Raw genomic sequence first — 16,252 nt, forward strand, 5'->3', positions numbered from 1 at the left:
TTGTAACTGAATCTTCACCTCGGGTTTCTGTCTTCCTCCTTTGTATGGGTCGAGCCCTTGTCTGATCATTTAACCATCTCCTATTCTCTGTGTGAGGCACATCCTGAACCCCAGTAGTGTTTTGTGCCTCAGCCCCTAACATTGTTTCATTCTCTCCCCACTCACTTCCTCTGCCACCATGGCTAGGACGAAGCAGGCAGTCAGGCTCTTTCTGGGCTGGGTTGAAATGCACTCTGGGCTTTTTTGGTCTCCTGTTGCTCTTAGCCACATTAATAGAAAAGTTCTCATTTGAGTCAGTTTGGTCTCCTGCTATCTGAGATTCCCCTTCTTCCTGTGGGGTAGGAGTGCCCCCATGTCTTTCACTTAATCTCAATCTTTCGTATACTAGACGGTAGGCTGATAACACTATCCAGCTTTGCCTAGATAGTGATGCCCCTGACTGAATCCCAACTTCTCGTAAACACTTTTCCAAATCCCTAGGATCTCCTTTCCGTAGCCTTGGTTCCCAGTTTTCACAGGGTCCAGCTTTTTTAGCCAATTCTTTTGCTAGGGAGGAATAAAATGGATCCTCCCATCCTGGGATATTCATCTCTTCCTCTGAAATTGTTCTGCTTCTAAATAGAGATCTTATACCTAGCGATCCTGTTCGTGACGCCAAATGTATCAGGAGGGCAGAGTTTATAATCTCAAAGAGGATCATAAACATGTCTGAAAGGTTCGGAATCGCCGGATATAAGAAACTCTCAAAGTAGAAGGCAGAAGAATCAAAACATTTATTTAGGCTCAACAGTAACCAACCCATGAACCAGCAACCCCATTTTGATATGTTGATCATAATCTTCCAGGCCCAGTAAGTACGCCTTGCAAGAGTAACCAGGAGGCTACAGAGAAGCATGATTGCGTAAAGCAAAATCATGCTTCCCCCTCGATGGTAATAAGATTACCCACTGGCCTGAAGTCTTTGTTCAGCTTCCTCCCGTAGATCAGCTCTGCTACTGGCAGCTCCTGCCTCAGCTGTGTCTGTGGCTGAAACTGACGTAACTGTCGTAACTGCCTCTGTAACTGCCTCTGGTTCCAACTGTCGCTGTAACTGTCGCTGTAATGGCCTGAAGTCTTTGTTCAGCTTTCTCCCGTAGGTTAGCTCTGCTACTGGCAGCTCCTGCTTCAGCTGTGTCTGTCGCTGTGGCTGTAACTGACGTAACTGTCGTAACTGCCTCTGTAACTGTCGTTGTAACTGTCGCTGGCTCCAACCGGAAAAGGAAGAGAGAATCTTCAAGCTGTCCTCTCCCCTCTTATAGAGTCTCTGACATCATCAAGCTCCGCCCGAATGACCAGGGCCGATTGGTTCCTGAGTTGGCCCCTCCCCCTAGCATAGCCGTTAACACCTCCCCTCAGCCAGCCCCATGACTCATCACACAGGAAGTTGTCTGCTTCCCGGCATGCTCCCCGGGCCTCCTGCCCCGGAAGAGCAAGCCACAGTGTCCAGAGGCTCAATGAGGTAAGCTGAGTCATTCAAAGAAAACAAAGGCCATTCTGGCTACAGATAGTAAGCACTCAGATCTTCTCATTCCAAATTTCTGTGATCTTTCCTAATGAGCTGAGGTCTGAGGAAAGTTTTTCAGGAAGCCACTAGGCAGAAAAGCCAGGAGGGAGGCAAGGTCTGTAGGCATAATGTATGTCTAAAAAATAATAATAATATCACCTTGCAATTGTTAAGTGTTTTGTAGTTTTCCAGCCTTTTGTTGTATTGTGTGAACCACGTGAACCTCACAACTGCTCTGTGACATAGAAAGGGCAGATGTTTTTATCCCCATTTTGAGGATAGGGAAACTGAGGCTCAGAAGAGTTAAGCAAGTCATTCAAGGCCACAGAGCTAGTAAGTGGTATAACCAGGACTAGACAGATCCTCTTTTCTCCTAGCTATCACGTTCCAATCAGGTACCACAGCACTCTCCTAACCAAATATTTGGACGTGTTAGATTATGCTTACAGCATAATAGATGTAGTTAACTCTAAATCGTTTGTGGTGCTGTAATTATAATTCCCTGGGACAATAGTAATTATTTATCTTCACTGGCTGTATTAGATGTTCTTATCTTCATTTTTTAAATGAAGAAATTGGGGCTCAGAAGAGTAAAATGTCTTGCCTAAGGTCACACAGCTAAAAGTTAGTGGAAGATCCAGGGCGAGAACTGAGTTCTTCTGACTTAGTTTAAGTGTTCTTTCCACTACATCAAGCTGTCTCTCTCTTCCAACCCTCTGCTGTCCTCAGGAGGCTATAAAGGTGTAGATAGATCATAAAGTAAATTACCTCTTGAGGCAACTGATCAATAGATGTACGATCTCTCCCTGGTGATTTGTAAGAGCTACCAGTATCTCTAACCATCATGGATGGTGTTAAAATCACTAAGACACTAAAAACGTCCTTCGTGCCCAGTGGCACCCAAGATGACAACAGTAATAGCTAGCATTTATGTAGTACTTTAAGGTTTGCAAAGTATTTTACATATGTAACTTCATTTGATATTCATAACAGCTTCGTGAGATTATTTTCCCCATGAGGCTGACAAAGGCTAGGTAATTTATACAGGGTAACAAAGCTAGTAAGTATCTGAGGAAGGGTTTTAACTCACTTCTTCTTGCCTCAAAGTTCAGTACTTTGTCTACTGTCATACCTTTGTTGCTTCCACCATATTCTCTGCTTCTTCTCCCATCATTTTCTGGCCCTCTCCTTCTTTCACTCTCCTCCCCGCCCCTCTGTGTCTCTGTCTCTGTCTCTGTCTCTCTCTGTGTCTCTCTCTCTGTCTCTCTATCTCTCTCTCTGTCTCTCTCTCTCTGTCTTTCTGACTTTCTCTCTATCTTTCTTTCTTTCTCTTTTTCTCTCTTTCCCTCTGTCTTTCTCTTTCCCTCTTTCCCTTTTTTCCTTCCTTCCTTCTTTCTTTCTTTTTTTCCTCCTCTGGAGACCCACCATTGTCATCAGTGGCATACCTGGTGTACCTAAAAGCAGAAGGGTTTCACAGGATCATTGATTTAGGACTGCTTAGGACCATAGAGGTCATCAGATCCAATCCCCTCATTTAACAGATGAGGAAACCGAGGCCCAGAGAGACTAAGTGACTCTCCAGGTGACAAAGTTAGTCAATAAGCCTTTATTAAGTGCCTACTAGGTGCCAGGTGCTGCTCTAAGCACCAAAAATACAAAAAGAGGCAAAAGACAATCCCCACCGGCAAAGAGATCACAATCTATAAGCAAACAAATAAGTACAGATGACTTATGTACAGGATAAACAGAAAATAAGAGAAAAAAACAATAGAATTGAGAGGAGTTCGGAAAGGCTCCCTCTAGGAGGGGAACTTTTCACTGGGACTTGAAGAAAGCCAGGATGTGGTGATAAGGAGGGAGAGCATTCCAGGCATTGTGACAGCCAGAGAAAATGCCCAGAGACAGGAGATAGAATGTGGAACAGCAAAGAAGCCAGTGTGGTGGGGAATAAGGTGTAAGAAGGCTGCAAAGGTGAGATAGTATTAGGTTATGAACAGATGATTTTCTATTTGATCCTGGAGGTGATAGGGAGCCACAGAAATATACTGAGTAGTGGGGAGCTGGGGGGGTGGAAGGAGTGACATGGTCAGACCTACACTTTTGGAAAATCTCTTTGGTGGCTGAATGGAGGATGAACTGGAGAAGACTTGAGGCAGGTAGACCTACTAGCCGGTTATTGTAGTAACTCAGGTGTGAGATTTGCACCAGGGTGGTGGCAGTGTCAGAAGAGAGAAGCGGGTGTATTCAAGAGATGTTTCAAAGGTGAAATTGGATATGGGGGGTGGGGGTTGGGGTGGAGCTGAGAAAGTGAGGTATAGAGGATGACATCTAGGTTGAGAACCTGGGGGACAGGAAGGATTGTGGCACCCTCAAGAGTAACAGGGAAATTTGGAAGAGGGGATAATTTAGGGGGAAAAAATGAGTTCAGTGTTAGACATGTTGAATTTAAGATGTCTATTGGGCAGCCAGTTCAGGATATCAGAAAGGGCCATGTGAGACCAGAGGTCAACAGAGAGGTTAGGGTAGGTTAAGTAAATTGGAGAATCATCTGCATAGTGATGAAGATTGAATCCATGGGAACTGATGAGATCACCAAGTGAAAAAGTATAGAGGGAAAAGAGAAGATGCCCCAGGACAGGGACCTGTGGGACACCTAAGATTAGTGGGCATGACTTGAATGAGGACCCAACAAAGGAAACAGAGAAGGAGTAGTCTGATAGGCAGGAAGAAAATTAGGGTCAAGTGGAATTCCAAAACCTAGAAAGAAGAGAGCATCGAGGAAGATAGTGTGATCAGCAGTGTCAGAGACCACAGAAAGGTCAAGGACAGAGAGGTCATTGGTTTTGGCAATTATGAGATCACTGGTAACTTTGGAGAGAGAAGTTCTGGTGAAATGATTTCTACATGGGAGCTTAATGAGATAAACACATGAGATGAGCAAGAGCAAGGAGAGATTCAGCACCAAATCATATGGTTCATGAAATCATAGAATCATAAGAGTTCGAAGGGAGTGCAGAAGTCATTAGTCTAACCTTAGCTGAAATATGTATCTCTCCATAAGATCCCTGAAAAACAGTCAACTAGCCTCTGACTAAAGAACTAAAAAAAGGAGGAATTTATCACTTTTAAAGGCAGTCACTTCTTCATTTTTGGATAGCACTAAATGCTAGGAAATTCATATCTGTGTATATATGTAGAGAGAGACACATACATATGTACATACATAAAGTACATACATACTTTATTTATATACACATAAAAGTTTTTATTAAAAAATTTTCTTTTGAGACTCAGTCTCTCCTAGGCTGGAAGTTCTGCTGCCATTCAACATCCCAGTCCCACTCCTGATCAGCAGGGGAGCTTTAACTGGCTCTGTTTCTGACTTTGGCTTCTAGGTGGCTCTGTGAATAAAGCCCATGACTTGGAGTTAGGAAGATCTTAGTTTGAATCCTGCCTCAGACACTTACTACCTGTGCCACCCTGAGCTAATCATTTAACTTCTCTGTGCCTCAGTTTCTCTATATGTAAAAGGAGGATAATGAGAGCACTTACCTCACGCAAATGAGTTAACATGTGAAACACCCAGAAAACCTTGAAACTCTATATAAATGCTAGTTATCATCATCATCATCATCATCATCATGCCTCCTTAGGCAGTCTTGTGGCTTCTCAGTCTCAGGGAATCACCATTTTGATGCTGAGCTTAGGACAAAAAAATGATTGACTTCAGCCCTACTAAATCTCAGAACTCCTGAAATAAAAATATCCACCAGCCTCAGCCTCCCTCAGTAACAGGAATTATAGATGTGTACTCCCATGCCCAACAATTTCTCCTTAGGTTGAGCCACAGTCTGCCTCCCTATAATTTCCATCCCTTGGACCTAGTTCTTCCTTCTAAGGTTAATAATAATATTAATATATATTAATATATAATATAATATTAATATATTATAATAATAAGTCTAATCCTTCTTCACATGACCACCCTTTAAAAATTTCCATGTGCCCTGTAGGACTTTTCTTATCCAGGCTAAACAGCCCTATGTCCCTCAACCTAACCTTTCAGAAGACTCAGAAGAGAGGAAGGTTGAGTTATAGATGAGTCAGAGAGGGCCTCATGGATGAGGTGGGACTTGAATTAGGTCTTGAAGAGTATGTATCAATAGAGCAGAAGGGAGGGCATTCCAGTCAAGTGTAAGAATACAAGCAGAGACATGAAAGCAAAGATGAACATAATGAATTCATGCAACAGCAAAAAGATCTGCTTGACAAGTGTGGAGGGAGTCTGTTAGGAAGTAGTGAGGAAAAAGATTGGATGGGTTGGGTAGAGTCAGAGTATGGAGAACCTTGAAATCCAGGCAAAGGAGTTGAGACTTTTATCATCTCTTGCCTTGACCGTTGTAATAGCCTCCTAATCTGGCTTTCTACTTGCGGTCATTTCGCCTTCCATTTCATCCTTTGCAAGCTGCAAAGTTAGTATTCCTGTTTTTAAAATTTTCTCCTCCTCCCTCCCCAAGATGGCATGCAATCTGATTTGGGCTCTACACATACATTCCTATTAAACACACAAAATTAATATTCTTGAAAAATAATTCTGACAATGTCATTCTCTGGCCCCCCCCCCGCAAAAAAAATCATCCACAACTTTGCCTCTAGGATAAAGTACAAACTCTCTACTTAAAACCCTCCACAACCTAGCACCACCATATTATTCCTGTCCACACATACAAACTGAACTACTAGCTGTTCCCCAAACTCAACATTCCCTCTCCCATCTCGGTACCTTTTCCCAGGCCATCCCCCAATTCTGGAGTGCCCTCCCTCCCCACCTTCATCTCTAAGAATTCCTTCAAGGGTCAGCTCAGGTGCCCCCTCCTAATACAAATCCTTTCCTGATGCCTGCCTCCCCTGTTCCCTTCTTCCTCAGAAAATCCTGTATTTCGTCTGTTTATATATCCTCACCACCCAACTCCCCCAAAGAATGGAAATTCCCTGACGCCAACAGCATTTTCATTTTTGTCTTTATATCCCTACTTAGGGATAATTTGTTTCCCTATAAAACTGCTTAGTTTCAACTCCCTTCAGTTCTGAGATGGGTTCATGACTCCTTGCTTGTTTGTTGCATTTTTTAAATGGTATAGGTGTTGTAGGAAATAAAATAAGACCTTTTGAATTCATAATGTAGGTCAATTTGACATAATATGTTTACCTGCTAAATCTGTCTCTAAAATAGGAGTTTGTGAAATAAAAATGTTTTCTGTTAAGTTGAAACTTTGGCTTTTTAGCAGGTTTGAGTTTTGAAGTTGGTGTTGTGAGCTGGCACTGAGCAAAGGAAGTATGAGAGTGTGGGGTGGTTCTCCATTTATCTTTGGTTCTCTCCCATTCAGTTAGTAAGCTTGTGTCATTAATGCCAATATTTAAGTCAACTGGAAGTATCTCTGATAAACCACCAAAATAGACATGATAATTAAGTGCCCATTGGCTTAAATGGATCTTGAAGTATGACCTAAAAGGTCGATATAACAGGCCTCTGTCAGTGGGGAGTGAAAGGAATTTCCAAAGACAGGGTCCTTTCCACGGGAAGAGCCCTAACACTGGTTCTCTGAGGTGTGAATCTGGGAACTGTTAGCCGAAGCCCTCTGGTCCTTCTCTGCTGTCAAAAACACGCATAGAAGTGGAGACAGAAATGTTTTACTCGGGGAAACCTAACTATATTCTTTTTATCACTTAGAGAGGGGGAGGGAAGGTTATCTCCTAGTCCTTTTTTCCTTCCCTGTAAGCTTCCCTCTTCATTTTTATTACCAAAGGAGGGACAGATGGTTGGACTAATTGGACCCTAATAAAAATTGAATTCCTTTGATTTCTTTTCACTGTGTGGATGTGTGAGCTGTTGTATGTGTCAGAATGGGGGACTATTCATCTGTCAAAATAAGTGGAAAGAGTGAGTCTCAAAACAAATATAGTATTGTACAAGTTATAATTTATAACATAAAGTAGCTTTTTATTCAACCTTCTTAATCTTATGTGAGACTGAAAAAATGTAGATATGGTTAATTGGATCAAAGATTTATGGCTCACTCAGCAAGTCCTATTCCCTCTTTTATTTTATTTTTATTTTGTTTTTCTAACTTGTTTTATTTTAAACTAGCCTGGTATAAATCAATACACTTCTGGCTTATAAAGTTAGTCAATGTTGGGGAGAGCATCATTTTCTAGGGATCAAGACTACTTAGTTTCAGCATTTGTTGGGATGTGATCAAACACTTTGGTCTTTCACACTCATAACTCTTAACAAGGATGATAGCATCACCGAATTAGAGAATTGAAAAGATCCTCAGTGGTCATCTGGTTAAATGATTATCTGATCAGTATTCCAGGCTATCATCCACCCAAAAGTAATTCTCCAACCTTTGCTTGAAGCCCTCAAGTGAGGGGGAACCAGCCACCTCCTGGAGCAGATCTTCTGGATGACTCGAATTATTAGGAAATTTTTCCTTCTATCAAACCTAAATTTGCTTCTCTGCAGCTTGCACCTATTGCTCCTAATTCTGCTCTCTGGGGCCAAAGAGAACAACCTGAATCCTTCTTCCATATGGCAGCCCTTCAAATACTGAAAGCTAGAAAGTATGTCTCCATTAGCTTTCTCCAAAAAGCAGTGTGCCATGATGGATAGAGCACTAGCCTCAAAGATAAGAACACCTGGGTCCCATCTCTGCCATACTGATTTTGTGACCCTGGACAATTCACTATACCTCTCTCAATGTTCCAGGTAACTTTATGACTGTAAATTGCGAGGAAAGAACAGATCTTTATCAATAGAGGATATTCATCGCCAGACCTCCCTTGCCTTATGAAATTATAGGTCCAATGATTTTTTTTAAAGATTTAAATTTTTAAAGTTTTTAAAAGACTAATTTCCACCCAATTCTTTCAGCCAATCCTCACATGGCACCAACGTGAGACCCTTCATCATCTTGGTTTCTCTCCTCTGGACACTCTAGCTCTGTAGGTCTTAAAGTATTGTAAATACTTAAAGTATTATTGTATGAAGTCCCTTAGAGTAACTGAGGCCATTACAAGGTGTCCATGCCATTATTTTCATAACACTAAAACATTTTGATTTCTAATATGCTAAATATTGAGAGATATAATCCACATAAACAAAAGCTCTTTGGGGGGTCCTCAAGAATTTTTAAGACCGTAAAGGAGTCCTGAGGCCAAAGAGGTTGAGGACTGATGCTCTAGGCTTATCAATATCCTTTCTTAGATGTGATATTTAAAACTGAACTGTATTTCATTTGTCATCCGGCCAGAGAAGAGTGCTGAGGAAATCTCATCTTCTTGGTCCTGCTTCTTTATTTTTCAGATTAAAAAAAAATAGAGTCAAAGATACTAAAGTGTGTTGCCAAGGTCACATACATGGTCAAGAGCAGAGCTAGTATTTGAACCCATGCTCTGTGCTGCCACATTTCAGCACTTTTTCCACTACATAGTTTTTCACTGTCTTCACGATTTATCCCTCCCTCAGCATAGTGGCTCCCACCAGATCCATTCTTTCCTTGATCCAGATGGAGACCTGGATTAAGAAGAAAATTATAAGATGGAAGATATGCCACCTTTTCAACACTTATTATGACAAGTAAATAGACCTCTAACATCCGCAAAAGAAAGCCTTAGACTATTGAGTTCCATTCATTGCATTCATTCGTTTCATAGCCCTGTAAGTCATATGACAAAAAAAAAAGATGAACCAAAGACTCCAATAGATGAAGAAAAGTCACAATGAGACTACAGAGTATTGAAGCTGATTTTAAAAGAAACCTATCAGGATTTCTGTCTTTAGATGACATTTTCACCCTCAGAGGCCATACACTTATTTTAATGTGACTGTGTTTGCTCAAATTATTTTGCAAACTTTCAAAACATGTGGAACATTATTGAGAGAGCAAATAGTTTGCCTCAATATGCATTCAGACTCCATAATTCTTTCTCTGGATGTGCATAGCTTTTTCCATCATGAGTCTTTTGGAGCTGTCTTTGAACCTTGTATTGATGAGAGAGGTCAACTCTATCAAAATTAGTCCTTACAGAAAACCATGTGTTTGTAATCGTGTATAATGATCTCCTGGTTCTGCTCCCCTCACTCAGCATCAGTTCATATAAGTCATTCCAGGTTGTAATGAAGTCTGTCTGCTCCTCATTTCTTATAGCACAATAATATTCCATTACATTCATATACTACAATTTGTTTAGCCATTTCCCCAATTAATGGCTATCTCTTGATTTCCAATTCTTTGCTACCAACAAAAAGAGCTGCTATAAATATTTTTGTACATAGGGGTCCCTTTCCCACTGGTGCAATCTCTTTAGGATATAGCCCTAGAAATGGTATTGTTGGGTCAAAAGGTATGCACATTTTTATAGCCCTTTGGACATGGTTTGGATAAATAACTTGTTGATTTAAAGCCAATAGAGTTTAATAGGGCAGGTAGATTGTAAAATGGGTTCAGAAATGTAAACTGAAAATTCAGAGTAGCTTTTCATGTTTAGTATGCACTGAAACATGAACATTTTCAAGAGACATATTGTTATAATGGGAAGACCATTGGATTTAGGGTTGGGAGACTTGGTTGAGTATTGGCTCTCATACTTAGGCTCTAGTATATGAACACCATAAGTCAATTAACTTCTCAGAGTCTCAGTTTCCTTATCCACAAAATAACCATTAAAAAAACAGAACTCAGATCTGTGGATGGCCTTGCATAGAGGCATATTTCAATTCAATATTGAAAAAAACTTCAGAACAATTAGAGTTGTTCCCAAATGGAATGAACTACCTCAGGAAGTAATTGGTTCCTAGGTATTGGAGATCTCCAAGGAGAGGTTGGGTGACTATGGGTTAAGGACTAGAGCCAGATCCTATAGCTGTTGTTATATTTTCACTGTGAAACGTTTGCACCTCAGAAATCAACAAACACTGCAAATCAGGGCTTGACTTATATTTTGATGATTGCCTAGACTTAAGAAAGTGATGGAGAAATGCCAATGCAGAGTAAAGGAATTTTTTTAGCATGCCAGTTGTTAGACATTTACCAGCACACCCCGGTTAGGGATGTTTTACAGGGAATTCATACTTAGGAATTGGACCTCTGAGGTCCTTTCCAATTCTGGAGTTTTATGATTCTATTTGTACCTCAGAGTTGTCGTGAGGAAGGCATGTTATTAAACAGTAAAATTATTATGTAAAAAGAACTTATGAATAGAATTTTGAACAGTGTGGTGAGTAATGTCAGATAGACTGTCTACATGAGCGTACCAGAACTTTGAAGCTCATTGAAAATCCTGATTAATTTAGTGAATGAATGTGTAAGTGAACAATAAATTTACACTTGTCTTAAAAAGGTTATGACAGCCTTTAATGTGAAATATAAATTGAACAAGGAATGAACATGCTATTGTTCAGAAAAAAAATCAGCCTGTAGTGAGAAATAAGTAGTTCTTCCTCCTTTTTACCTGTAGGTATAAAAGTAAACACAATTTTGAATGCCTGAAATCTTAGCAGAAGAACAGGTGGTACTTTAATTTGGAATGACCTCTAAGGGGAAAAAAATAATCATTTAAAAAAATTTTTTTAGCATTCATTTTATAAAAAAAATTGAGTTCCAAATTTTTTTCTTCCCTTCTACCCCTCCCCCACCCATTGAGAAGCAATATGATACCCATTATACGTGTGAAGTCATGTAAAACACATTTCTATATTAGCCATGTCGCAAAAAAGGAAGAAAAAATAAAGAAAGCAGAAAAAAATACTCTTCGGTCTGCACTCAAGGTTCATTCTTTCTCTCTCTGGGAGTGGATAGCATTTTTCATCATGAATCCTCTGGAATTGTTGTGGATCATTGTACTGACCAGAGTAGCTAAGTCATTCACAGTTGATCATCATTACAATGCTGTTACAGTATACAGTGTTCTCCTGGTTCTGTTCAAAAAACAACTTTTTCAAGAAACAAATCAGCTCCATTGGCCCACTGGTATAACCCTGCACCCAAGGAAGGCTTTCATCTGGGAGGAGTGCTCACCTTCGAAATCCAAAGGGTTAAGTGTCCACACTGGCCTAAATATTCTGCTGTTCCAGTACTGACACACCCAGAGATGTCCACACTTCTCCAGTTTCTCAGGAAGCCACAAATAAGTAGATTAGGTTGAGTGAAGAGGGCAGCGCAGTGATCAGATATGGAGATTCTGCTAACATCTCTTCCCTTGTTCCTGCTCCCCATCTCATGCTGGTGATGCCCTGGTGAATATTAATAAAATAGGTAGTTTTTGAGGAGCAAAGTTTTGTGGAGAGGCAGTATGATGTTACAGAAGATGCAGAGATTTGGGGTCAGAGGCCCTGGGGCTCCAATCCTGGTTCTTCCACTTACTAGCTGTATGACCCTGGACAAGTCACTTTACTCCTCTCATCCTCTGTCTCCTCATTTATAAAATGAGGGTGTTGGGTAAGATGGACTCAAAGGTCCCTTCCAGTACTCCATCTGTGATCCTAAAATTTAAGTGATACTTTTTCAGGCATATGACTGGAGAGGGCAAAAGGGTGATCAGGTACAATTCTTCATGGAAGAATTCCCTTAGAATCATTGCTGAAGAGAAGAAAAATGAAAAGGAGAGTGAAGGTGCGGTTCATTGACTTTTAACCTTAAATAATACTTCTTTAGGATAAGAAATCTAGATGAAAATAGGAAATTATCTGTTGTCTAATCGTTTGTCTTCTTTACATCAAATATGGATATTTGGAAACCTTTAAATTTTTAACCACTTTCATCCAGATGTTTGATACGCTATAGGTATGGACCAACACCAAATGATTAGACAGAAAGATCTGGAGAAAAAGATGTCTTCTATCTTTGACGAGAGGGAGCTCATCCTTTATATGTGAGAAACCAAAGAACTGAAAACGAATTTATTTTCTTTTTTTCTGGATTTGACATGAGTCATAAGATCGTAGATTTAGAGCTGAAAGGGACCTTAGGATCATTAAGTTCAACTCATTTTACAGATAGGGAAACTGAGGCACACAGAGGTTAAGCAACCTGCCCAAAAAGTGTTTGAGGCAGGATTATGAATTCATTTCTTTCTGACTCCTAGTCCAGTGCCCCATCCTTTATGCAATGATGCTTCTCCATTAATAAATAGCTTGTCCCTCCTGGAGTTGCCTCTGTTTTCTCTTAATATCATTGTGAGAGAATGGGTACCTGTGGAAATACTCCAAAAGGAAGTCAAATGGATTATCTTCCTTTCTTTTCAGGATAAACTGCCTCCTAGAAAATTTATCATATTTATTAATAAAAGTGGATGAATTCACCAGGAATGTGAATTTCATATTCTAAATTGCTAATGTGATCAAGTGCTTACACCATATTTACTCACCGATGATGAATAATCTCCTAGGGGCTCCTACCTATGTAGATGACATCAGTGACATCTGTGGACTGTCTGTGAATCTCCATGTTCCATTGTGGAAAAAAGAAGCATACGCATCCTCTCCTTTTAAACCAATCAAAGGCATTCTCCTGTGATGTCCTCAGAGAAACTCTGCCTCCACTTCCATTTCTCGACTCTTTCTCATTCATACTAACTTTCCCTTTGGCACCAATCATATCTAGAAAGAAACAGAAGAGTCTTCATGGGAGGAATCTGAAGTTTCTGAACAATGATGGATTCATAGGAAACTCTAACCACCATTATCAAGAGTTGAAGGCAGACAGAATAAGGAATGAAGATGTTTCCCTTCTGTACTATGACCAGGTTCCCCTGTCCATCTATTGTTTTTAATCTGGGAGAAATGGAACAAAAGGAAGGGAAAAAGAATTGGATGGGACATTGGGAGGAGAAAGGAAGAAAGATACCCCTTGGTTTGTATTAGCTCTGAAGTAACGGAACAGTATTTAAATAAAAAAACCAAACAAACAAAAAGCAAAAAAAAAAAATCCTTGGAGTTTCTCTTACATTTTCTGTTTGCTCAGGACTCCACAGCTACTCTTGCTTTCTCTTTTGTCTACTTTTTGGTATAGTCAATCCTGGATTTTTGCAGGGGTAATGTTCCTAGAAAATGGCATGAAAGTCAAAAACACAAATGTTATTACATTGAACCTATGGGAAATAGGGGGTTAGATGCCCACAACCACCAAAAACTGTAAGCTTGCTGCAAGAGATTGCTTAAAAATACTTTTCTGCATGCAATTCTTTATAACCAAACACTAATTCTGATAATGTGTACTTTTTCTAATACAGTAACTATGAAATAGCCCATAAAATGCAGTCCACAAAATAAAATTGGTAACATGTAAAACATTTTTCTCACTAATAATTCCCTACAATTCTTTTGTGCAAGCATCTCAATAAAAAATGATTGATTTCAGACAATACTCAGTTTTCAGAACGCATGAAATCTATAGTATTACTGTACAACAAAATAAAATTCCTAAACCTAACACTTTTTTTAAACATTAGTCTTACCTGCCACTTGTGTCGGATGGTGGTGAAGGGCATTGTGCTTTATATCAAATTGTTGCTTCATTAACACCAAACTCACGCCACCAGCAGCTGAAGACGTTCTAGCTTGAAATTTATCTAACCCTTTTATTTTCTCACTGAGCCACATCATTGACTTTGCATGCTTGGGCTTAGAGCCCAAAGGACATGCATAATTACTACACAAAATTTGACTTTTAAAGGCAAACAATGAAAACATGGAATGAATGCATGTGGAACTTTTTACAGTGGTAGAGTGAACAAGACGAGAGAAGCATCTAGCAGGAGACCAGCCACTCCACAAACTTGCTTGCATCACGCCTTTCATTTTTTCTCTACTGTGCATAGCCAGGAATGTGCATGGTTGCCAATGCAAAAGTGAAAATGAGGTTACTAATAAAATTACACAGTGCTTGAAGTCATGAAAGTTAAATGCACAAACATTGAAGATTGACTATACATTTGTTTTATTACTTTTCCTCCTTCATTTCAGTCTCTGATGAGGTATATGATCTTAGTGTCATAGATGTAGAGCGGGAAGGGCCCATAGAAGTCACTTACAGACATTATCAAACCCAGTCCCATGTGGGCCCCTGGCGGTCCTCTTATCATTTTGCAAATTCCATCTCCCCTTCGTAATGAAGCTTCCATGACTTCTTTCTAGGTTCCCTGGGTACTGCAGGTCGTGTGTGCAACCTGACTTCCCGTGGCATGGACAGCTGTGAAGTCATGTGCTGTGGAAGGGGCTACGACACATCCCGAGTCACCCGAATGACCAAATGCGAGTGTAAGTTCCATTGGTGCTGTGCCGTGCGCTGTCAGGACTGTTTGGAGGTGGTGGACGTGCACACGTGCAAAGCCCCCAAGAGTCCCGACTGGGTGGCACCCACATGACCCACACATCAACCAGCTGCCTTTTCTCCCCTGGGACTCAATCTGATCTGCAGAGACACTGGACTTTGGGGTTCCCCTCCAGGGGGGCATGTTTCTTAAAGTGTATGGCAGGCACTTTGACTCACCAGAAACCACCTCTCCCTTCCTGGGTGCCTCCAGGACTGTGTAGTGCATATAAGTTATATCCTATTCTATTTACATTACTGGGTTGTAACACTTCCCTGTAACATAGCTATGGAATATCATGAGGTCTTTTGTACTATTGGGAGGGGTTTTTTGTGGGGAGGTGGGCGAGAAGAGATAGAGCTTGTCTTTGCTGTACCCAAACTTCCCCTAAAAAGTTGACCAGGGAAGAAAAGAGTTCAAATGATGTTTCTCTGTCTTTCAACTGAATGCTCACAGTTAAGTGATCTCATGAGAATTTCATACAACTTCCACTAAATTATCTCATATTTCCCAGAAGATCATGACAAGCCTTTTTACTTTGTTGTTTTTGGTCTGATCAAGAGATTTTAAGAGACGCCCGTATCATCTGGTAATTGGTAACTAACATGGTTTAAATACACGGCAAATTTGAAATGTATGTTTTCCCAAGGCCATTTGAATTCAGCATTAGTACCCAGTGTAATAAAATGGGGAAAGCTCATGCTGAGTGATATTTTAATTCCCTATCATAGCATACCTTAGGTGAAAAAATGAATATTTTATCTTCTCTGGAAAGATGCTGAAATTCCTGGGACATGAAAAACTCATTTGGAGAGGGACTTTCTTCTTTCCCAATAAACATATACATAAGAGCAATGTTTTCTGCTTCTCAGGTAAGGTAATTACAGAAGACAAGGATTTCATGATTGAGCACCTGATGATGCTTCTGTACAGATGAGCCAGAAAAATGGGAATCAAATTCCTGTTTGGTGTTTGCCATGTGAATCATGGAGTCTTATAACTGGAACAATTCGATAATGATCGCTCTTGGGATGACAGGGCCAGGAATGAAAATGCTGATGACAAGGTTTCCATAACTAACCCAATAACTGCGGAAGCCTTGAGCATAAACAGATTGCAAAAGGATGGCCCAAATGGTATAAGGAGTGCCTCTGAGGACCAGCAGTACTAAAAGTACAGTTTTAACACCCATTGCATTTAATTTTAATCATGCTTGTTTGATGATTAGGAAATTATGTGGTCCTGACCTAAGGCAAATGACACATAGCCTTGCTTATGAACTCCATAACCATAATGTATTATATTGCAAAAATAATGAACTTCGAGAACTATATTAAA

The 16,252-nt window shown here is 40.2% G+C and overlaps 1 protein-coding gene across 1 annotated transcript in view; it reads left to right on the forward strand.

Annotated features, from left to right (window-relative positions):
- WNT2 (Wnt family member 2) overlaps positions 1-14,968 on the forward strand; it is a 60,997-nt gene extending 46,029 nt beyond the window's left edge. Inside the window, exon 5 of the mRNA XM_036761229.1 lies at positions 14,739-14,968. Within this exon, the coding sequence (XP_036617124.1) occupies positions 14,739-14,968 (230 nt within the window). The remainder of the gene's footprint in view (positions 1-14,738) is intronic.
- The last annotated feature ends 1,284 nt before the right edge of the window (positions 14,969-16,252 follow it).

Source organism: Trichosurus vulpecula, chromosome 5 (assembly GCF_011100635.1).
Source record: "Trichosurus vulpecula isolate mTriVul1 chromosome 5, mTriVul1.pri, whole genome shotgun sequence".
Taxonomy (NCBI): Eukaryota; Metazoa; Chordata; class Mammalia; order Diprotodontia; family Phalangeridae; genus Trichosurus; species Trichosurus vulpecula.